Below are 25,189 nucleotides of genomic sequence, written 5' to 3'. Positions count from 1 at the left end.
CTCGTCAGTCGGCTGGGGGGATAAGGGGGAATAACAAAAAAAAATTTCATTTTTATTTGAGGCAGTTCACGCGTGTGTTTCTTTTAGCAAATCAGAATATTACAGTATCGGGTGGTGCCTTCTACCACATGTGAGATAGTGTGGCTTCGTAGGCTCTTGGAGGAGCTTGGCTGCCTGTAGACAGGTCCTACTATTCTTCAGTGCAACAATGAAAGTTGCATTCCCTTGGCCAGGAACCCTGTGTTTCATGCTCAGACAAAACACATTGAGATCCAGTACCATTTCATTTGGGAGAAGATTTTTGATGAGACTATTGCCTTGGTCTACTACAAGATAGAGGACAATCTTGCAGACTTGTTTACGAAGGTGCTTCCTTAGGCTTTACTTCGACATCACTCCAGATCCCTTGGCTTTTTGCCTTGTCCAGGATCTGAGAGGGGGTGTTAGAGATTGGCATTCCCTGGACAGGCAGTTCTAGTTCTGAGCAGTTTTCTGCAGTCATACCAGGCAGGCCATGTGGCAGGCAGTCCGTACAGCTGATGCAGGCCGGTCAGGTGCAGGTTGGGGACAGCAGCTGTAGAGTTAGCTGCATTTAATGCAGCCAACCTGCATTACTTATTGTGTTTTTTGTTGGCTATTTATTGGGTGCAGCCTCCACAAACTCACTCAGTTCTGATCTGAGGTTTCCAGGCTGCTGATCGTGGAGACTGCCCTCGGGGTTCACGGAGCGTGAGATCTTTGAGGTGGAGACATACACAAACATACTCTTTGCACCCGTGTACATATTTTCATCCTTATACAGCATTCTTCATTGCAGATTTTCTGTGTTCTACTGCCTCTTTCTCTCTCTCTTCTCTCTCTGTCACTTTTTGTCTTGGTCATACGCTTCTGCACTGCTGCACTCTGACAGCATTGGGCTGTGCTTTGTGTTAAGCCCTAGATAGACCACTTATGACCTAAGTCTACGCATCAGTATGAGGTGTAAAGGAATGTTTATGGTTCATAGGATATGCATTTAGTAGCTATGACTCCAAGGATGGCTGAAGCACATGTATGTCTTATTTGATTGATGATTCTTTTGGGAATGTGCACTGATGGGAACTGATTCACCTTATTTGTGTCTTTATATTTGGTTTTGAATAATATTAGTATGTGTTTGCACTTAAGCTGTTCAGGTTCAGGGTTGCTGTTCTGCAGTCCTGACAGGTTTCAGGTCTGAGATTGCAGCATGTTATTATGATTTCTACATATTGTTTTGGACCTATACAATACTAGAAAAATTTGCTTGGTATTTTGTTATTTTTGGACCACAATTCAACAGAGAAGGGCTAAGAAAGTGATGCAGAGTTAGAAGGGGCTTAATATACTTGTGCCATTGCAAAAGATGAAATATGGTGGAGTTTGGTGCATGACTCTTGAATTCCAGTGATTTGCACATTGAGTGCTTAAGGAAGTTGGGCATCCCCTTGTGGGAGTAAGTGGAGTGATTGCTTTCTCATATGTAGTATGAAAGAACGCAATAGGTTGAAGGCCTTGAACAGTGAAAGGCTGATAACTTCGCAATTAATCACAAGAGCTGGATGAAGTGGCTCTATTCTGGGGGCACCCTCATCTTGATGATAAAGGACAGTCCGATATGTTAAGTAATCTAAGAAATATGGTATCACAAAAGGAAAAAGCATGTGTCCATGCATCCAAAAACTCGTTGGATCTTATATTTTCCAACACCATCACAATGCTTGCTTTTGATCATAAACTAGTGGGCTATAAAATATGACTGTTTGATGATACATTTTAGGGAAGATTGTGTATTGTCATACAGCATGATGGTTATGTGTTGTGTCTAAACTGAAATGCTTTACCTTATCTTCTATTCCATACTAAAAGCTTGAAGTGCTTGACGCCTTCTTTTTTCTTTTTGGTGCATCAGTAGGATTATCTGCGGAAAAACAACTCAGGAAAGCTTCTTTGGCAAATTTTTGGATCAAAGTCGGTTTGTCTCTGTATTTTTGGTATTCAAGAACATGAAGATGCAATGTGGGATGCTATAAGAAATGCAGGTTTGCAACAGTTTTCGTCTTGCCTTTTGTGATTTAAGCATTCAAACATAGAGTATTAAAAAGCTTAAGTTTTATACAGGCCAGGCAAATGTTTGGTTGCTGTACCCAGAAGGCACTATGGTGAACTACCGGGTTGATGAAATCAGAATCCCTGAAGATTCAGTGGCTCTCACACAACCTATGGTAATATATTATCTATCTGCTGACTTAGTCACACACTATGCCTGGTTATGCATCACCTTCTTGCTTAATGACGTGCTTGCTTTCTCATTTTAGGACTGCCCTTGGTAAGACTTTTAACTCCCTCTCAACTCGGTCTGCGAAATGAATCTAGTTGTTATTTTGTATTTTGAAGGTAGTGATCCAGAAGAGCTGAACAAATAGGGTGTTCTATTGAGCATGCTACAATAATTATTTCTCAAGTCATATGCTGATTGGATCTGAAGTAGATCAGCTTTACTCTTGATTGAATACACTCAAGACTTGCAAAGGAGATGGTTCAGTGCAAACTTGATCAAGTTGAAGTGATTGGTATACTTGCATGTGTTGTTTGACTTTTTAGATCTTCCAATGCTGAGATAGCTCAAACATTAAACAGGTTGTGCAGACTTTCTTTGTTACTTCCTTTGTGCATATTGATCTTTTGATATCCAGCCTTCACACCATCTGCAGTCCCTCTTCACCTTCTCCTGCCAACTTGGGACTGTCCTCTCCACCTCTGCTATGTGTCTCTGCCTCTTCTCCATTTCATTCCATACCATAGTGTGAACTTGATTTGTTAATTGTGTTGTTCATACATCTCTGTGCACTCTGTTAACCCTCCGGTTGTCACATGGTATCACAGCTGGGTGCTCTTTACACTTGAGCTACTGTGAGCATCAGAGATTTTTAGAGCACATGCTGATATTTGATGTCTCAGCTGTTTTCCTTGAAGCTTTCACCATCAATGCCTGTGCCCTCTCATCCTGTTTCCTCATCTGTAAAGGCTCTAAGAGATGGTATCATCATCCTTCACCTTTGAAGGCCACAAATCCTCACCATATTCCCTCTTCATCTTGGGACACAGTTTGACAGAGTACTATTTGAATAGCTTTGACATTATCTCCTTCACAACTCTGCTTTATTCAGCTGTAGGCCTTGCTTCCATTGGTCTTAGTGTTGCCCATCCTCACTTTGATTTCAACGTCCTTAGCCAATGCCTTCAAAGGTGGAGTACAGTTGGGGGAGTCAGCTTGGAGAGAATCTAGAGCTCCTTGTTGGGGAGAAGACACCTACATGGATATTGGTGATGTTACACTTATCGTGTTCCTCTTGGAAAAGCTTTGGTGTGAAAAGTGTCTTACACACAGACACTTTTTACCTTCATGCTGGGGAGGGACTTTTCCCCTGTGCGATTGCCTTCTTGGTGGTGGCACTTTAGTACCTTAAATGTTGTGTACTTGCACTTGTACTCATTGTCAAGTGATAATCTTCCAGCACACATGCATGCGTCTGTACGTGTACACACTCTCTCCCTATGTCTCATGATTGTGTGTCTACTTTGTGTGCATGTATGAGCTTTGCACCAAACCCAATAGTTGATCTAGAGGGCCTACCTAGCTGCCTTGTCGCGCACCCTTGCCATGTTGAGAAACCACATCATTCCGTATAGTTTCCCTTATTCGTTCCCATTTTTGGTTTCAATTTTCAGCCCCAAAAAGGCTTTCTAGGGTCTTTTGAGAGTGTCAGAGTGTCGTACGAGAGACTTTAGTGGTAAGACTCCAGACTGTTTGTGCCTATGTATACGGCATCTCCCATACATTCTTCACTTGTACTAAACACACTCTCTCACTTCTTCCGAGACTTTATTCTCTCCTCTCTCCTTTCATCATCTTCTTCAGGTGCCATGTGAGCTTCAGCATCAAGTTTGCGTTTGGAGCCCATCCTACTAGCGTCAGCTTCTTCACCCTGGTGACAACTCATCTCTACCTCATGCCAGCATCCCCAACTTGGCGATAGCTTCCTTCACTTGTGGACACTTCTCCTTCACTTGGCGTCTGTATCATCAGCTTGGCATCAACTTTCTAGACTCCACACATTTGCGTTTTGGTTCTTGGCCACTCCCCTTCATCATGCGTTAGACTTCCAACTGGGGCTTCCATCTTCAGAGACTGCCTACATTTGCATTTTATGTTTCTAGCTCTTCCTTCACATCTGACGTCACTCCAGAGTAGTTGGCGTCAGTCTTTAGGCCTACATTTGGAGACTCAAAGGCTCCTCATCCTTCGATAGTAGTCCCCCTGCTCTAGGTATCACCAATCATCAGTCGTGAGTTGTGGATTCAGAGGCTCCACTTTGAGGGCAATGTCCCTGCTCTAGATGACACTTCATCATCCCTGCTTTTGTGGACTCAGAGGCTTGTTCGGTAGTCTTCTTGCTCTAGGGCATAGTTGCATTCGTACTACATACGGACTAGTTCATTCTGTATGGTTCGTACCGTACCGTACGGTATGTTTTCGCACCATTTTGTACCAAAAAGGGCTATTTTTGGCCTCTGAAGACTAGACCGTATAATATCTTTCAACTCCTAAGCCTTATGTTTATTATCATAATTCCAAGTCTCTCTCTCTCACACACACACACATACACACACACACACTCTCTCTCTCTCTCCCAACTTTCAAGTTGAGTATGCAATTCCAAGAGCATTCCTTTCCCCCCTCCTCTCTCTCTCTCTCTCTCTCTCTCTCTCTCTCTCTCAGAGCAGGTTAGAGATCCGCAAGATCATCAGGATGGATCTTACCCAGTTGGATATTAGGCGGACATGGTTGATGCAAGGGCAGGAGCTAGGGACAAAGATGGCTTTCTACCGCGTGCATTTCCTTCATACTACAGACGATGGATTTATTGTTCACCCGAGATACATAGACACCCACCTTTCCCATGGGACTAGATGTACTATTGGCCAGTTGCGCACCTCCTCACATTAACAAGAGATTGAAACTGACAAATATAGATCCATCCCACTAGAGGAGCGCATATGCCAGATATGCCAATTAGAGCCAGAGACAGAGGAGCATTATATTTGCCGCTGCCCGGCGTATTATGAGGTCCGTGGTCGTTTCCACTGTTTCTTTAGAGACAGATTTGGACCACTATCCAGAGTCATGGATTTTACCGATCAGCGATGCCTTGGCCTCTTTTTTCTTGAGATACGATAGCTTCGCAACATGCACCTTAGGAGTATAGCTGCTCCAGGACATCGAGGCCCTTCACAGAGACAGCTCACAGACTTCTTTGCAAAGGAGACTCAAAAGACTTCAATACAGTTACAGCCACAGTCCACACGAGAGCCTCTCTCATCGCCATAGTCCACACACAGACAAGGAGTACTAATTGATCGAGCCGTTCATCTTAGCCAATCTAGACATCCTAGGCCTCGGCACAGACATCGACGACACCTTCATAGGCGGATACAGGGGATTATTGCTCGAGCTAGAGCTAGGTCCTCCATACCCACATGAGATTGTACCATTTGGAGCTCATTGTTACTAGATAGAGCTCTATGTTTTAGACATAGCTATAGTCTTTCTTATTTTGCTTTGTGCTACATACATATTTTGCCCAAATAGTTGTACCATCATACACATGATTGTAACTCATGGTCTCATAGGTCATTTTGGTCTTTTGTAGATGTTAGTATATCATTTCATTTCATTTCATTTCTCTTCAAACTAACTGCCAAGTCTCTTTTTTTTCGTAAAACTGCCAAGTCTCTCTCTCTTTCTCTCTCTCGTCACACACACACACACACACAAACACACACACACACACACACACAAAAGAATGAAGAGCTTGTTTGTCCATTCACCCTAAACTTTGCTTTGTTCTTTGAAGTTTGATGTATTACATATACACTTCCATCTGTCTTCTAGTAGCACATTGCGCATGTTGTGCATGAGGTTTTTCCTTGTCATCCTCATGTATTCATCCTATTAACTCAAGTGACATTGCTATTTCAGCTCTAAACATGTGTTCTATTATCTATAATCCAAAATAACTAAGTTTTTGTTTTTTTTTTCTTTTTCGTACTAATATCGTACCGTACTGTATCGTACCTTTCGTACGTGACAACCCTGCTCTAGGGCATCCTTCATTCTATGGCACCCTTGTATTAGATTAACTTCATTATTTCATTTCATTCATTTTAGTTTCTCTTCTCTTCTCTTCCCAGTGTTTGCCGTACACACTCTATGTTTCTCCCTAGATGCATCCTTCATAGTCTGGATTACTTATCGTTCTCTTTAGCATCCAAACACCTGGGCCGGACTTGATAGGGTCTACATTTGTCAGAGTGATTCTTTTCTTCCTGCAGTCATTGATATGTGGGTGAAGCGACAGCATGTCTTGTCAGATCACTATCCTTTGGTTTTGGATTTGACCCACAAACCTGTTCATGCCTTTAAGGCTCTCCTTGCTCGTTTGCCTATGTTTTAAGAGAGAAAAGTTAGATTAAGTGTGTGTGTGTGTATAGTTACTTAAGAGAGAAGAGTCAAGAGATACTATCCACTTTTTTATCTCTATTGGTGTATTAGAGAAGGAGGAGAGAATGAAGAATGAAAAAGAAGAGGAAGACTATTGAGCTCTCAATCTTACCCATCAATCTTTTGTCGTGTCCATTCTTGAGTTCTTGATTATCACCATTTGGTATTAGAGTAGAAGCTTGGATTTGGAGCGTGTTTGGAGATTGGAGTGCGTTGAATCGATGACTACAATAAATCTAATGCCTGCTGTCCATTACTCAAAGAGTTACAAATCTGACTCTAATCAACCTTGAATTAAGTGGATGAAAAGGAGCCTGGCGACAACATGGTGAAGGCCTCATGAATCAGGGGGTGGCCAGCTATTGGCCCCCTAAAACACGAGTGGTCACCTTGTTATAAAAATCAATAAAATAGTTGACTAAAAACATAGAATCACATAGTAGAGAGGAGAGAAGAAGAAATATATGACTGAATTATAGGGAGTAGTGGCAGCCAGCAACACATTCAATACAGGCACTTCGACATGGAGCTAATTGACCCAACCACCCCTAAGCTATATTCATGTACATGACGGATCTCTATCACAATCACAATTTTAATCTCAATCTTACTCACAATCTCGTTCTCATTAACAATCTTAGATAATTTGAGTGAAAAAACGTCTCCAATGTGGACCTTTTCTGTAAGAGTGTGGCAAATTGAGAATAATGAGAGTTTTAAGATTAGAACCATTGCTTTTTTTGGAATCACTATTTTCTTTTAAAGCAAGTTTTTAGGTTAGCCCGTCTTTACACTAAGCTTTTAGGTTAATTCACTCTTTACATCTCTCTTTCCACCCTTCTCTCTTTATATATTCAAATTTAGATGGATTACTAGAACTCTTGTAATGTTTAATCATCATAAATAGAGTAAGAGAAAAGTGCAATTTTACGATTAAGACACTTGGTTCTCATAGCGAAGAGTCGTATAATAATTCACTTTTATTTCATAACCAAAACTATGTACTATTGATAGCATCCATGATGCTTATGAAAACTTATCTTATGATTTAATACGCGTTCTTTGTTCTTTGTTGTCCTTCATAGTAATAGGTTTTAGATCCTTGCATACAAAGATCATTGTTTATCTTCTTCCCCTTTGCCACCTTTGCCTTCAAACCATTGAAATAGCAATCATAAACGTCTTCAAGTACTTTGGCTCTTTAGACTTTAGATCCTTGCAAGCTTTCTTTTGTTGGTCTACTTCTAAGTCATACTCTTACTTAGAGATTGCATTTAAACACATTTAAGTTGTGATAATGATAAGTAAATTTTTCATTCACATACTCATTTACACTCTCATTCTCATTCTCATCTATGTCTCTTGCAAAACATTTGTAGGATCTTCTCTCCAAAGAGGCTTAGTCTCATCTAGATCTCCCCTCTAAAGAGGCTCAATCATCTTAAGGTCTCTCAAAAGAGTTTCAATCATTATCAACAATATAACATCGTAAATATATCTCATCTCATAAGATGAAGATTCTCATCTCTGTGTTTCCATAATATCTATCATAACATTTATATTTAGAACTTTACCATAGAATATAAATCACGTCGTCAAAATATCAACGTTCTATATATCTTCACTATGATATGTATTATATTTGCATCTATAGAATGAGACTTCTTTGATATTCCATAGTAGGAGAATAACAATCGTTGTAATATTACATTATCTAATTGCAAACTCAAAATCAAAAAGAGTTTTCCTTCCTTCCTCACTCTCTCTCTATCATAGTTGCATGTATATTCTCTAACTTAATCTACATTGAATAAAAAGCATATTACTTACCTTATTGCCATGTGAGGCATTTTAAAGCCCATAGAACAGGCTTTGTGTGAAATATGGAGGGAGGGTGGAGGAGAAGGCTGCTCTGAATGATGAAACTGTATGAAAGGGCTTAGTGACTTCGAGTCTTCACAATAATCACACCGCCATTTAGAGGAGTGATAGAAAACCTCCTCGTTCAAGTCATCATAGCCTTGGAATCGGGGATCAGACACCTTTGTATAGCCTGCAAACACACAAAAGTTATTGCATTTTGCTATAGGAAAGCCCGAACAGAGGGAAAATCAGCAACACCTGCAAGAAAAGAGTTTTGGATGTCCCGCCTTTGTCATAGGGCACCTGTAATATGCAAAAACATGTGTTTTTTGCAGCAAATAGAAGGCTGAAATTTGAGTTTTCAGCAACAATGTGGTCTCCTCTTTGGCTAGAAACTTCGTGTCCTCACATAGGCAATGATTCCATGTGAGAGTGTGCAATGGAAGAGATATCATGAACACTGAGATAAAAGGAGAGGAGAAGAGGAAGAAGAAAGAGAGGAGAAATCTGCACTGAACAATGAAGGAAAGTTGAATACAATGAGGACTGATCAGTCTGTACATGCAGCCCAAGGCATTAGTGAGGGCACCGAATCAGGCTGGATAGTGATAACAGCAGTTGTGATGGTGTCGGAGATGGTGACGGAGAATGTGCAGCCTGCAGTCCATGATGGAGACGGAGAAGACTGCAGCCAACTGTTAGAGCACTTTCAAGAGATAGAGAAGAATGATTTTCCCAGCCAGCTCGACTGCAATAAATAGCAGAAACTCTGCAAAACCGGTCGATGGCTGAGCTAGCCGACCTAGGAAAACTGGCAGACTACATTTAATGCAGTATGACTGCAATAAATGCAGCAAACTGCATAACTTGGCAGGCCAAAATAAATCGCAACAGTCTGGGGAATGATCAGCAGCAACTGGCCGGGCAGCACAAACATTGGAAATGCGCATTGAACAGAGGAGAAAGCACAATCACAGCTCTAAATGTCCCTGTGACACTCTGACTAGGACTCACAACTAGGAGATAAGAGATTGACAAAATACGGCAAGCTAACAGTTCTATCTATTGTTGCATGTCCTGGTAAGTGATTGGGCAGTCGACGCTGAGCACCCTTTCTCCAATGCCTTGGCCTCTCTAGGGTGACCCTTTGGACTTCCGATGTAAGAAATCCATCACCTTTGTAATCTTGGTAGACCACTCATTGGGTAGTCAATGTGCACTCTTTGTCCAAATGCCTTGGTTGCTTTGGGGTGGGATGCATCGGGGTGATTATGGGTTAGAGCTACGTTTGCAATCCCTTTCTAGTTCTAGTTTTGGGCTTGAGAGTGGGTGTTGAGCTAAAAAATGCATTATAAACTGATGAGCTCTTTAAAACGGCCCCAAAACATGCAAATTACCTCAAGTCTCATGAAATGGTGTGTTGTTCTAGAGAGCGTTTGTGTCCCATAAGCCAAAACCCTAATTTGGGAGGGTCAAACTCTTTTGTAAATAGATAGGCTGCCCACCACTTAGCTTCATCCCTTGTGTTGTAGATCCATGCCATTTGCTCTCTTGCTACCATGTCCTCTTTAGCACCTAGCACCTGGTACTAGTTGTTGCCAACCACATGGCACTCTCTTTCATACTTCGCTTGCTGCACACAGCTAATGTCATTAGTTATCACCCTGCTACTGCTCCTACAGCTTGTGTTTTCTATTTTAGCAGGCTGTTGTGCATTAGATCATCATCTTTTAGCTGTTGCCTAACTCCTACTTACTGTCGGTGATCAACTATCTTCACATTTGGGTGGTTATGTTTCTGTATTTACCAGTAATGTTCTAGAGATTGCTATATTTTAGTTTCTAGCCTGCTGCCCTTCCACTTTTAGCCTCATCTCAGTTCGGACTGGTAGTTGCAACACTTGTGATCCGTTTCTGATGGATGTTATACTTTGTCTACTCTTGTCTACTCCCTCAATCCACTTCTATGAGAGCCACCGGTTGTCGGATAGCTCTGCCTTTGAGCATCTTGTACTCTCTTTTATTCATTTACAATATTCATTCACTTACTTCAAAGTCCTCTTTCTTCTTTGATTGTATTGTTTTTCCCAAGAAAAGAAATTTCTATTAATAACACCTTGGTGAAAAGCCAAGGTAAAATACAATGTACAAGGAACTCTATGAAGAGTAACTAAGTACATCGCAAATACAATTGTTGTTGAACAACCAATCTAGTGGGTTGTAATGCCAAACCATACTAGTGGCAGCATGAAAGAAAGTGCTTGAATCCCATGTTCGATGCAAAAAGCCTCTCTTCTCTACCTCATCCTCTCAGAGCTGCCTTGCATTCTCTCCCATCTTCTGCAAAGAGAGTGAATGATCTCTATCTAGATTCTTAATAGAGTCCCCATTGTCGATACATCTAGAAGGTCAATAGCATGACTACATCTCACAATCCCAAATATACCAGGCTATGGTATTTGCAATCGACTCCTATTTGTGGCAGTGTTTGTGGATCCATTGTGATTGTGAGTAATCTAGAGTGGGGATCCTACTTAGATGTTGACCAATGATGAGAAAATAATAGTTCCCCCAAACATGCTCATAGTCACACATGTTGGGCCTCTATCTGTGATCCATGCTACAACTCCCTAGGTTGCTACCGTGGTCTTTGTTATGCCGTGAAATATTAACTTGAGGGCTCTCCTTTAAACCTCATGGGCTCTAGGGCAGTCCCACAAGCAATATCTTTGTATCTCCACTGGCTCGTTGCTGCTCGCACATGCTACTAGGTCGTGCTTATTTGTATTCTTCTCCTTAGTCTAGTAGTGTAGCCAAAGAAGATCACATTGCAAGGTCTATCAAGGAATGGATCCCTCCACATTTACTCTCTTGGATCCCATTGTGAAAGGTTGAGCAAGAGTGAGAGTGAGAAAATCACAAGCGTAAGCAAGAGCTATGCCTGTGGAGGTTTGAACTCAAGAGAGCAAGACCGCTATGTGGGAACTCCAATCATCATAATGTGTGACGTGCCTTCCCTTCACTATTCCATAGTAAAGAATAAAGATGACAATGATGTGTGCCGCCACTTGCAGTATGCAGGTGTATGGGCACTAAGTACAAGACAACCTCTCACTCGAAGGCGAATGTGTTGGGAGTAAGGAGTGAAAAATATAAAATGTACATGTAAGTATAACTAGATGAGGAAAGATATCATCTCATCCTACACCCATCATCTTCCTAAAGAAGACATAACATTCCATTGGGAGACTTTTAGTAAGTAGATCAACAGGATTCTCGTTTGTAGAGATCTTGACAAGCTCTATCTACCTATCCTCAATAACCTCCTTGGTAAAGTGATAGTACATCTCAATATGCTTGGTCTTCGCATGGGAGACTGGATTTCCAAATGTAGGGTAGAAGTCATAGAAGCAATACCAAGGTCTACAACCCAATGACCTAACCATAGGATCTTCTTGCAAGCCTCAGGGCTGCAATATACTCATCTTCGATAGTAGAAAAGGTAGTGTATTTTTGTACCCTAGACATCCAAGACATAGCACCTCTACCAAAGGTGAAGACATAACCTTCCTACTATCTACACGTCTTGTATAATCTGAGTGAGTGTAGCCCACGACTCCATTATCTTGGTTGCCATAGCAAAGACACAGATTTGCATTGCCCTTAAGGTATCTCATGATACCCTTCACAACGTGCCAATGTTGCTAGCTAGGTATTGGCATATAATGAGCGACAACTCGCATTGCAAATGCTATGTAAGGTCTAGTGGCTATCATGGCATACATCTATTGAGCTAAAAATTCATTACATACGATTAATTCTAAAACATAAAAACTACCAAAAGTTTTATTGAACAGGGAGCAATTCTCGAGAGTTTCTGTATGCTATGTGCAAACCCTAGCATATCTTCGCATGGTATCAAAGTCGGTGCTCTTGTAAAGAGTATATTGCGGATATGAACTTTACTGATTATTTGTAACTTTTATATAGATGGCAGCATTGACATCTATGGGATCTTCATCATCCTCAGCAGGTACTTCGTCAACAACTGGACGAAGTCGAAGCACTACTTGGTCATGGTGGGATGAGGTAGATGCAAGGGTACCATTGAGAGGTGGAGGGGCTCACCCTTGAAAATGCAAACTTTGCTCTTATGCTCGCACTAGTGAGGCTAATAAAGTAAGAGCCCATCTTCTACATGAGGAGGGGAAAGAGGTGTGTTTTGCACCAATGTATCAATTGAGAAAAGGGAGGAGTTACTTGACCGCATAGCCACTTCTATGGGGATTTCACACTTTCAAGGAGGACGCCAAACATAGCAATGGATCCAACAACATGGACTTCAAGGCTAGAAGGGCATGGTGCTTCATGCAGAAGACCACCAAGATTAGTGGCTACGCAACCTTCTCGTGGGCCATCAGTGGCAGCAGGTCGTGGTATTAGATAGAGTTCTTTGCACACTTCATGGGACCCAAAGGAAAAAGAGGAAACAAATGCAGCAGTGGCACACTTTTTCTACCATGACCATATTGCATTCAAATCAGCGAGGTCACCTTATTTTTTAAATATGGTGACAAAGATTGCAGAGTATGGACCCATATATATCAAGACTATATTGCTTCAGAAGGAGAAAGCAGCCATAGAGATTGCAACAGCAAATATTCACAATCAATGGGCAAGAAATGGAGTGACATTGATAGCAGATGGATGGAGTGATACACGCTATAGGTCCATACATGGTGTTGTTGCATATTCTCATGGGGATGTATACTTCATTGGTAGTCATGATGCTTGAGAGACTAGAAAGAGTGCAAATGTATTGGCATCCGAGTGGTGCGAGGCAGTGCAGGCTGTTGGGGTAGAAAATATAGTGCAGTTTGTGGTAGATGGTGAACCTACAAAGAAGGCAGAATGAAACATTTTAATGGCAATGTATCCACATATCACCTTTAGTCCATGCATGGCGGATTGCTTAAATAACTTGTTGAAGGATATTGGGGACTTGCCATGGATTGTATCTCTTGTCACATTTATATGTAATCATCAGTACTTGCATGCTGAGTTTCGCAAGAGAAGTGACAAAGAACTTCTCAAGTACTTGGATACATGATTTGCATATAACTTTCTTATGCTTGGTCAATTGCACTATTGCAAAAGTGCAATTAGGGAGCTATTTGCTAGTGATGAGTATGAAAATTCGAATGGAGCTGCTACTACTATTGTTGTGTTTTGTAATGTATATGTCTCTGATAGAGATTTTTGGGATGAGGTGAATCGCACCAACCAAATGGTTGATCCTATCATACACATGTTGAGACTTGCAAATGGCATGGATCCATGCATTGGGAAGATCTATGAAGGTATGGATCGCATGATTGAGAAGTTGGGGAGTTTGGAACCAAATGTAGACAAGTATGAGAAGATCAAGGAGTTACGCATTAGCAGATGGAATGAGTATGACTCTCCTATGCATGTTGCAACATATGTGCTTGATCTTGAGTTTCAAGGAAAGATGCAGGAAAGAGACCTTGAGGTGGTCAAGGCTTGGAACACATTGCTTGCAAGGCTTTATCCTAGTTGTAAAATGCAACGCAAAATTAAAAATCAGCTCTCTGTGTATCGGCAAACATTAAGGATATTTGATATAGAGGATGTTGTAGTGACGGGTTAGGTACGAAGATCGAGACAGCAGGTGTTCCTTGCGCGCGGAGAGACAAAGAGTGAGAGAGAGCAGAGCAGAGAGTGTGTACGATTTTAGGTACAATGACGAGTGTGTACCTTTAGGTTTTTAGATAGATATATGTGTGTAAGTACAAGTGCTAAGGGTGTGTTCACACCCGAGCACATTCAATGACATGAGGCCTTTACTCCCAACAACCTCCCACCTAAAGGCAATGTGCCTTAAGAGGAGAAAAGAACCAGCTAAGTCTAGGTATGTATAAAGCTGAAATACATATATCTATCCAATTTCCATCATTTGTCGGCAATGAGCAAATTACTCTGCTGGAAGACCCTTTGTGAGAACGTCTGCAGGGTTATCATGTGTACGTACTTTGACAAGCTCATACTCTTGCTGTCAAGTACATCTCTAATGAAGTGGTACTTCACCTGTATGTGCTTTGTCTTTGCATGAAGATAGGATTCCGTGCTAGCATGATAGCACTGTGACTATCACAATGGAAAACAGGTAACTCTGTGATGCCAAGCTCTCCCACCAGACGTGAAAGCCATAAAGCCTCCTTGCATGTCTCAGTGGCAGCCACATACTCAGCCTCTGTAGTGAACAATGCAACACACTTTTGTAGCGTGGAGATCCAAGAGACTGCTCCTCCTATGAAAGTAAACACATACCCAAAAGTGGACTTTCTGCAATCCGCATGACCAACATAGTTTGCATTTGTAAAGCCAACAACAAATGCCTTTTGCTTTCCAAAGCAGATGCACAACTCCTTTGTGCCTTTGAGGTATCTCATAATACCTTTCACTGCATTCCAATGCTTCTTGCCAGGGGTTGCCATGTATCTGCTAACCACTCCCACTGCAAAGGCAATGTCAGGACGTGTAGCAACCATAGCATACATCAAACTGCCAATAGCTGAAGCATATGGTATCTTGGTCATTTCAGCCTTCTCATCATCAGATGTAGGGTTGTCCTCTGCACTGAGTTTCACATATGGAGGCAATGGAATCCTAATTGTTTCCCCCCCTCCATATTGAAACGTTGCAAAACCTTGGAGATATACTCTTGCTGAGATAGATAGAGTAATCATTTCGACCTATCTCTGAGTATTCGCATGCCAAGAATGTGATTTGCATCACCAAGATCCTTCAAGTCAAAGCTGCCAGAAAGACTTTGCTTCAGTGAGTCCAAGGCATGAGTATCCCTGCCAGCAATCAGCATATCATCTATATACAAGACCAGGATAATCAGGCAGCCATCTGCTGTGTTCTTGGTAAACAAGCAGTGATTCACTTGACTTCTATGGAAACCTTGAGACTGCATAAATGTATCAAACTTATGATACCATTATCTGGGTGCTTGTTTCAGCCCATACAAACTCCTTTTGAGTTTACATACCATCTTTTCTTTCCCTTTTTCCACAAACCCTTCAGGCTGCTGTATATATATGTCTTCATGCAAATCACCATGGAAAACAAGTCTTTACATCCATCTATATAAGCTTCATATCTTCACGTGCAACCAAATCCAAAATGGTTCTCAATGTAGTCATCTTGACTACAGGAGAAAATCTCATCAAAGTCAATTCCATGCTCCTGCTTGTACCCCTTTGCAACCAATCTTGTTTTGTACTTTGGTGAGGACCCAGAAGTGACCTTGATCTTGTAAACCCATTTGCATGGAAGTGTTTTTTGCCCTTCAGGCAACTGCACCAAGTCCCAAGTTCCATTTTTCTCAAGAGATTCCATCTCTGACAATATGGATTTATACCATTTCTTGCTGTCCTGTATGTCCATTGCTTCCTTGAAGCAAGACGGTTCACCACAGTCGGTCAACATGACATAATCAGCCACATTGTTTGCACCATGAACAAATCTATTAGGTTGTCTAGTAGCCCTAGAGGATCTCCTAACCCAAAGATCATTGTTTGCTGGCTGTTCTTGTAAATTTCTATTTTCAGCATGCTGTCCAGGCATTTCAGCCTGCAAATCAGCATTAATAGCTTGCTGTCCTGGTTGTTCCTGCACATATAGTGGCTCATTATCATGGGCAATAGCTGGCTGATCATTTCCAGCATCATTTTCTGCATTTACAGGTTCATTTACAGCAGATATTTGCTGCTGTACAACAGGCACATTTTGCTGTCCGAAAGGTATTTCTTCCCGGAATACAACCCTATGGACATTGAGGTCATTGAAATGTGGGAAGAAGTGACTTAAGCACCGTCACGCAATGCGCTCCGTTCGTCATGTCGAAAGGTCTCTACCCCCCGCTCCGTCTGATCGCACCGGCCCCCAGTCGTCATTGCGCCCCTCGCCCCACCTGATCGCGGCCCCTCCCAGATCGCTTGCCTCCTCGCCTCGACGTTTGTCGCGGGCTATCCTCTGCTTCAAATCCCCCTCCCCAGGCTATCCTCTCCTCCAGATCCGCCCCCCCCTCCCCAAGCTATCCTCTCCTCCAGATCCGCCCGCCCCCCCCCCAGGCAGCACCGCGACGTGATTGGTAGTTTTCTCAGAAGGGACGCGCAATGGAAACCTCTGGTCAGACGCCGACGCACTCAGCGAGTGCCCCCCAGTCGAACACCTGGCGCGTAGTTCTCTCTGAGGAGCAGCTCTTAGCTGTCCGAGCTAAGGAGATGGAGCTAATGGAAACATAAATTTACGGTCACGTAGGACATTCCCCAGCAAGGGCCCAGCTTCGGGACTAGCTACACTCCACGTTGCGCATTGGCATAGCGCAGATCGAGGAGGCGGTCCTATTGGGCCAAGGGATCTTCATGGTCCGGCTCAGCTCGGCGGATGCAGCTCGCGAGTTACTCGCCAGTTCACCATATGCGTCCACGAAGGGGGTCATACACATGGTCTCTTGGTACATGGGCTTTACTGTGGAGGCATTTGCACTCCACAACAGGTTTCTTCAGCACACGGTTACCCTTCTTTTCCCCGGCCTGGCGATTGAGTATCGCCAGTTGGTGGAAGACTTTGGATGGCTCTTCGGCACTATCCTTCCCGCGTCCTTCGCAGATGCAGTGACAGCTGCAGGAGTCCCAAAGGTACAAGTGGCAGTGAAAGAGGTCAAGAATATCCCACAGTTCCTAGAGATTGAGGTGGGTGGGCACTCCTTTAGGCAGCAGGTCATTGTGATGGGGCAGCCAGGGCAGTGCCTGCGTTGCCACGACTTTGGGCATCAGGCAGCAGGTTGCACGCATTTCGGAGCCAAGGTGGCTCCGCCGACAGGCCCACAGGTGGACGTTGATGGCTTCATACGGGTCCAGAGACGACAGAGAGGGAGACGGCAGGGGGGCCGTAGCCAACATCTCAGATCCAGCCTCAGCAGTAGGGAGCAGGTGGGCGTGCGATGCCCCCTCGACAGAGCACTCCACAACCCCACTCGGCAGGACGACAGCCCCCCACATCCACCACCCGCACTACAAACTACCTCTCATGAGTCCCCACAGCCCCCATACTCACCTCTCTCCACATCCCATGGTCCCCCCCCCCCCACTGACCCTGGCCCACAGCCCCCCATTTCCAGGACCACCAGCACACCCCCCCCAACCCCCAACCGCCATGTACTTTCGTCCATCCTACCATCCCTCGATCATCTTCCCCTCCACCACCCCCTGTACCGAGTACCCCCCCTTGATCGGCACCTGGTTCAGGCGATCCCCCCTAGACCCACTCCCCTTCCTCCCACAGGAGGTGATGAGCCACACATGCCTACATCCTCTTCGAATTAGCAATCCTCCCCCTCCCATATAGCCACCAGCTCATCCACCCTTGCCGCCCGTCACACTTTCCCGAGACAGGCACGCCTGTTGCCACAGGAATTCTTCTGCAGTGGCCCATGGTTCTACTTGAGAGTTGCGGAGCGCAGAGAGTTCCCACTACCTCTAGAGGTGGGGATCTTCGTGGTTCGTAAGTCAAGGAGGGCAAGGTCCATCTACTAGCACCACCGGATGGACCAAACTACACCTTTTTTCTTCAGTCCTCTCACTCAGGGGAGTCGACGATGACACAGATAGAGGAAGAGTTAAAGAGTCAGGTGGTGGACCACACCTCCCAGTGGATGGGAGAAGGACTGGTATTGTTTGCATAGCAGTGGCCTGGTTGCATGATGGATATTAACTGGTGGGCTGGTGCCGAGGTCCCTCACCTGAGCATTATCTTTCGAGCCCCTCCATAGTGGAGAGTTCCGAGGGATGTGATCGAGTGGCCCCTGGCATAGGCAGCCTGTTTCTACCAGTGCACAGAGTCTGGACTCTCACCATGGTTGATAGATGCATTGATAGTACCACCTGGAACTTCTATCACCCCTATGGTCCCGGCCGAGGGCCACCATGGGAGAATGGAGCTCGTCGTCCAGACCGGCGGCAAAGCGTATCTGCATGCCTCATAGCTCCTCCTCTTCATCAGCAGCCTCCACACCTAACAAATGCCTGTTTGGGCAGTCACAGGTTTTCCCATGAGCTTACACCTGGCATCCTGGAATGTGAATAGCCTCCACTACAGTGGGGCACGTGGTTCCAGGAAATTGATTGTTCGGCAGGAGTTGCAGCCTGCCCTTGCCGGATGGATTGACATCTTACTTCTACAGGAGCACAAGCTCACCCCCACCCAGGCCTAGCAGATAGGGAAGGTACTCCCATGCAGCTTGCACACTTACTAGGAGCATGCCATAGGTACCCACGGTAGGAGTGGAGGCGTATGCACCTCTATTGGTCTGAGTCTTACCGCTTGTGTATGAGACCACGAGACGATAGTGGCAGGGAGGGTGCTATGGATCAGATTGGATATTGGGGATTGTTGCCTTGGAGTCCTTAATATCTATGCCCCTACGGAGGTCCCCCAGCATTGCCTGGTTCTCCTGACACGAGATCCCCCAGCATCTGCCCTAGATACATGATCTTGTTGGATCCTTGACTCGATCTATAGAAGGGAGGAGGTGACGAGATAGATAAAGCAGATTTGGACCAGAGAGTGGGGCAGGAGGGGCCAGATCGCAGAGGAGGTTGCAGAGGCCCTAGTTGAGTCGAGCAAAATCTGCAAAGAGGTAGCCATACAGGCCAGGCAGCAAAGCTGAGAGGAGAGAGCACTCCGGCGGGACCTTGCAGCAACGCTGAAGATTATTACAGGAGGCGCTAGGGGATCCCATTCTCCACGCACAGGTGCGTGCGCGAGCAGTCATTGCTGGCCTAGAGGAGAGCAGATACGCAGCCTCCGAGATCAGTATGGAAAGACCCGTTCTAGCCCACACAAGGTGATGGAGATTGCCACCGACTACTATAGTTGCCTCTTCTAGCAGGAAACAGCCTTAGCTAGAGAACAACGATGTAGACAGCAGGTGTGGGATAACATCCTGTCCCTCGTCACAGAGGAGATGGGATGCTCCCTCCTAGCCCCCTTCATAGAGAAGGAAGTAGAGGAGGCTTTCCATACACAGGACGGGCAGAAATGCCCGAAAGAGGATGGCCTCTCTAAGGCTTTCTTCACTACCTTCTGGGAAGTGGTGAAGGATCCCCTATTGATGGCCTTTCAGGAGATTTTCACTTTAGGACAGATTCCAGGGAGTCTATCGGCAGGCCTTATCAGTCTTCTCCCCAAAGGGGGAGACCAGTTGGAGCTTTCCTAGTGGAGACTGATCACCTTATTGTCATTGGCCTATAAGGCACTAGCAAAGATGATTGGTAGGCGACTACGCCCCTTGCTTCCAGACATCATCCATGACACGCAGACAGGCTTTGTCCAGGATAGGAGTATCATGGACAATGTATTCACCTTCTTTGAGGCGAGAGAGTGGGCATAGCATAGTGGGCAGAGATTGGCCGTACTATTGGATTTTGAGAAAGCCTATGACAGGGTGGACTGGGGTTTCCTAGAGGGCACCATGGTGAGGTTAGGTTTCCCCCAGGCTTGGATTTCTGGGGTCCCCGCACTTTACAGATCGGCCACCAGCAGGGTTCTCATAGGAGGGAGGCGAGGGGAGGAGTTTTGGCGGGAGAGATCGGTCTGACAGGGCTGCTCCCTGGCCCCGTACCTATTCATTCTCTTTGCAGAGGCAATGTCTCACTTCCTCAGGTCATGTGTGAGCGGATCATGTGGCCTCCGACTTCCAGTAAGAGAGGAGACCGAGTTGCTAGACTCAGAGTGTGTAGATGATACAGTGCTCTACGTGGAGGATGACGAGTTGATGCTGGAGAGAGTGAGGTTGGCTCTTGAGGTGTTCTGTTCTGCAGCGGGAGCAAAAATCAACTGGCAAAAGTCGGTTGGTTTCCTCACAGACCGGGACTCTAGCACGAAGTGGAGCGTCCACCTAGGATTTAGATGGGTGAGTAGAGGGCAGACCGTCCAGTACCTAGGGTTCCAGGTGGGACTCGACATCACTCCCACCCAACAGTTTCTTCCAATCCTCGATTCTATTCGGAGGAAGTTGATCTACTAGAGCACGATTCGCCTCTCACTAGCCGGCCAAGCCCCGGTAGTTAACCAGGTCCTCCTAGCGACGGCTTGGTACATCGCCTCGTGTTGGTGCTTCTCCTTCTGCGTAATGCAGCTTCACCTCCTAGTGCGGAATTTCCTTTGGTCCGGGTCAAACGGCTCCAGGGATTCCAAGGCGAGGTGGCGTGGGCGACCATTATACGATATCGGTTAGAGGGAGGGCTTGGGATCATAGACCCAGAGTATCAGAGTATGGCCCTCCTGGGAAAGCTAGTTGTCCGCAGCCTCACATCGGGAGGGCAGACCTGGAAGGTCCTATTGCAGGAGAGTCTTCAGGACTATAAACCGAGGCTTGGTGGTGAGTGGAGACCGTCCCTAAGATGGATCTTCACGTCAGCCCAAATGACCCCCCCCCAGATCACCCTTCCTACGCAGCTTGCTCTACGTGTGGTAGGGCCTCTGTAAGGCCCTAATCTAGAGCCCCCCAGGCTGCCTGGAGGAGATAGACCATCAGACGGTGATTTGGAACCCCAAGGTCAGGGACTGGGAAGGGGCACAGATTGGCGAGCGCCCCCACATCTAGTGGGCTGGTTGGGAGGCTGGCCCAGCTCGTACCATCAAGACATGGCGGGAGGTGTACAGGATGGTGGACGAGGTGTTGTAGCAAGTATCAGGCTGCCAGCGAGGAGTGGAGCTAAGGAGAAGGGAGATAGATACAACGATACCTTAGGACTGGCTTGCTCTCCTCATCCGAGAGCCGATAGAGCCCGGAGAGGTATGGGCCGCTAGGTTTTCACCAGCAGACATCCCCCTACAGGTGGCAGAAAGAGTGGGTGGCACTCCACCTGGGACGTTTTTCACAGTGCAAGAAGGGGGGCGTCTGGCTCTTGATAGAGGGTAGCAGAACGAGGGGATAGGTGTCCTTTCATGGAAGAGGATCCGGGTGGTTGGCCTTTAGGGGAAGACATGGTGGCTGGACCCTTCGGTCTTTTGGCAGGAGCTTAGGGAGTGGCGCCTCTGGATCTGGGAAGAAAGGCCACTTGATGAGTTGGAGTGGGATTTGGGAGAATGGCTTTGGCCGGCCAACTGTGGTCGCTAAGAAGCCACCGAGGTTCCTGGAGCACACCGCCAGGATTGGCAGACACATACTGATGCAGAAGGATATGGATTGGGCACCGTCACGTAGCAGGCACTGGGCGGAGCACAGCATCACGGAGCCATTCTGACGGACCTTCTGGTGCCGCCTATGGGATAGCTAGAGGCCAAGGAGGGTATCGTATTTTTTATGGCTGGTGGCACATGGAGGCTTGGCGGTGGGAAGCTGGCTTGCCGAGATGTAGAAGGAGAGAGTTTGTAAGTGCTACACACAGCAGTCTATGGAAACCCCAAAGCACTGCCTTTGGCCATGTGAAGTGGCACAGCTCGTGTGGAGAGGAGTATGCTGCATCCTTCGCCGCATAGCACCCAGCCTTGTATGTATCTCTTGGGAGCTTTCTGCTGGCAGGCGGTTAGCCAAGGCCGTCACCTTCTGTATGAGGCCGGGATGAAGGATACGATGTTCATTATCGAGGCAGGGTCGTGGACAGTGGTGGGTTTAGAGGCTCTACCCATCCGCCAGGTACTAGAGCCCACAGCAGACCGCTCTGAGGTATGGGAAATCATAGGGAGTCTTGCTGGTTGGTATATCTGGGAGGCGCGGTGTCAAATGGCTTTCGGCGGAGAGAGACTTTTAGTACAGGCGACCTTAGCAAAGCTCTGAATCTCCATCATCCACTCCCTTAGAGGCTGATGGGATCACATGTAGGGCGAGTCCAAGGCTTGTCAGGAGCTCCGAGGTCATTTCATGCGCACTTGGGGTGGCTAGGACCTGTTCTTCGTGATGCAGGCAAGCAGCCCCAGATGGCGATACAACCCCCCTCCATGGCTTCTTGCCCCTATCCCCCCTAGACCGCCTTGAGAGGCTTGTATATATGATGTATCTGTGACTTTCACCAGCTCCAGCTTGGTCTATTGAGCATGAGTACTCCGTTGTAATCAATTTTTTTAAGTAATATAATCAGCCACATTTTACAAAAAAAAAAAACAACCCTACGGACCTTCTCAGTCTTTTCGGGCTGTTTATGCATGCGATCTTCCCGGAAGATAACATCATTGCTGCGTACTACTTTCCTTTTCTCGGGATCCCACAATCTATACCCCATTTTACCCTCGTCACCATATTCTAGGAAAATGCATTTACAGGACTTTGGCTCAAATTTGCTGCGTTTTTCTTTACGAATGTGCACAAAAGCCTCGCAGCCAAACATTTTCAAGTGAGCATATGAAGGTGGCTTGCCCAACCATACTTCTTGGGGAACTCCCCCCCCCCCCCAAAGACCTGTTTGGTGACCGATTAATTAAGTGGACGATTGTCATAACAGCCTTTGCCCAAAAACCATGGGGTAATGCAGCATGAGACAGCATCGTACGGACCTTATCCTGTATGGTTCCATTCATACGCTCGGCAACTCCATTTTGGGGTGGATTATGAGGGGCAGTCAGCTCTCTCTTTATTTCTTTGCTGTCACAAAATGCCTGAAAGGCCTTGGACACATATTCCCCACCATTGTTAGAGCAAAGACACTTAAGTGTCTTATCTGTCTGATTTTCAACCAATGCCAAGAATTTTTTAAACTTGTCAAGCACTTCATCCTTGCTACGAATAGGATAAACCCATATCTTTCGTGTAGCATCATCAACAAAGGTGACAAAATATATCTTTCCCCCTAAAGATAATCCTGGTATCTGACATACATCTAAATGTACTAACTCTAGAGGAGAAGATTTCAGCAAAAGAGACTTTTTATGAGACATTTGTGCATGTTTGCCATAAATACAATGATCACAATGCTCAAAATCAGCATAACGAAGACAAGGCAAGTAACTCAAACGAGAAAGCACTTTCATTCCTGTTTGACTCATGTGTCCCAACCAGCCATGCCACAAAGAAACACTTGGCTGCTCGGTCACGGCAACAACATGGTCACGCAAACTAGATACATGAAGTGGATACAAAGTATCACTCTTGCAACCTTTGGCAATAACCCTAGATCTCTTACAGATCTTCCATTTTCCATCACCAAAGGTGGTATCAAAACCATCATCATCTAGCTGCCCTGTGCTAATTAAGCTCTTCTTGAGGCTCATGTCGTACATGTAGAAGTGTGAAGATAGAGCCATGCTGAAAGTGCAACTGCACACTGCCAATACCTGCAATATCACATGTATAGTTGTCCCCAAGATGGACAACACCATGTCGACCCCCTGTATAGGCAGAGGTTACTCACGATGAGGAGTGACATGAAAGGAAGCACCTGAATCGAGAATCCAGGTATGCATGTCAGCATCTGTATCTGCAAGTAAAACATGTGCACCAAAGTGTGAAGAGACAAAGAGTACGTCACTTTCACTATCACTATCATGAGTGACTACATTCACCTCTTCAATTTTGACACTACTCTTCTTAGGTTGACTATCTTTCTTCTCTTCCTTGCTATCATTTGTCTTCTTGCCCTTTTCTTTCTCTTTCTTCCATTTCTAGCAGTCACGTTTAAAGTGACCCTTCTTGCCACAATGATGGCATTCAACATCTTTCCCACGTGATTTACTACGTCCTTTGCTATCATATTTGCCTTTCTGCTGTGATCTGCCCCTAGTATGCAAAGCACTAGAAGACGTAGTGGATGCATTGTTTTGCCGATTCATTTCTTCCATGAGTAGAGTACTCTTTACATCAACATACAAAAGGATCGCATTAGAATTGCTCATAGCAGTCCTAAATGTATCCCAACTCTCTGGTAGAGTACAAAGCAAGAAAGTAGCCTTAAATTTCTCATCAATCATGAACTTCAAGGCAACCAGCTGGCTGAAAATGGAGTTAAACTCACTCAAGTGAGTAGACATTGCTGTACCCTCTTTCATACGCAAATCCATAAGCTTTTTCAGCCAATACACTTTGCTTGCAGCACTCTTCTGTAAGTACAGTTCTTCCAGTCTAGTCCAAATAGCATATGCAGAATCCAAACCTTCAATGTTGAACAACAAGGCATCAGAAATCGATAGCTCGATGGTTGAGCGTGCAAGCTCATTTAATTCATCCCAATCTTCATGTTCCATGTCCACGGGCTTTGCCCCTTTGGTTTTAATTGGCTTTGCTTTCTTCTTTTGCAATAGGATATTGTAGCACTGTTTTTGCCAAACTTCAAAGTTATGTGCTCCTTCAAGCTTCTTTATGTGCATTAGATTACTGCTGTCATTGCTGCCAGCCATGATTCTTAGCTCAAATGTGACAGAAAAACAACAAATGTGGGCCCAAAACTGTCCCCAAAGTGACTAAGGTACAAACAAGTACCAACCAGCAATAAATGACCACTTAGAAGCACAGATTTCAGATCTGTAATTAAATTTTCAAAGCACCAAACCATGTGCTACAGCATTCCACAACTGATTACAGCTGTTCCAAGGGTATATGCATCACATTACATGAGAAATCCCAAATTTTAGCTGCAATTTCTGTTGTACATGTACCCACGAGCATAAAATTTGACACGAACGATCAAAAGCCCCAAATCTTTTGTGCTCAAAGCAT

At 45.0% G+C, this 25,189-nt stretch overlaps 1 protein-coding gene across 4 annotated transcripts in view; it reads left to right on the top strand.

The window, feature by feature from the left end:
• Nucleotides 1-25,189, top strand: part of LOC148020197 (uncharacterized) — a 98,310-nt gene that overhangs the window by 52,360 nt on the left and 20,761 nt on the right. For all 4 annotated transcript variants that reach the window (XM_087700919.1, XM_087700918.1, XM_087700920.1 and 1 more), the window contains 2 exons: nt 1,934-2,060; nt 2,140-2,243. In XM_087700919.1, coding sequence (XP_087557045.1) covers nt 1,934-2,060; nt 2,140-2,243 — 231 coding nt within the window. The remainder of the gene's footprint in view (nt 1-1,933; nt 2,061-2,139; nt 2,244-25,189) is intronic.

The sequence above is a fragment of the Lygodium microphyllum genome, chromosome 19 (assembly GCF_053477565.2).
Source record: "Lygodium microphyllum isolate KBCC chromosome 19, Lygodium_microphyllum_v1.1.10, whole genome shotgun sequence".
NCBI lineage: Eukaryota > Viridiplantae > Streptophyta > Polypodiopsida > Schizaeales > Lygodiaceae > Lygodium > Lygodium microphyllum.
This window is presented reverse-complemented; position numbering and strand designations above follow the sequence as displayed.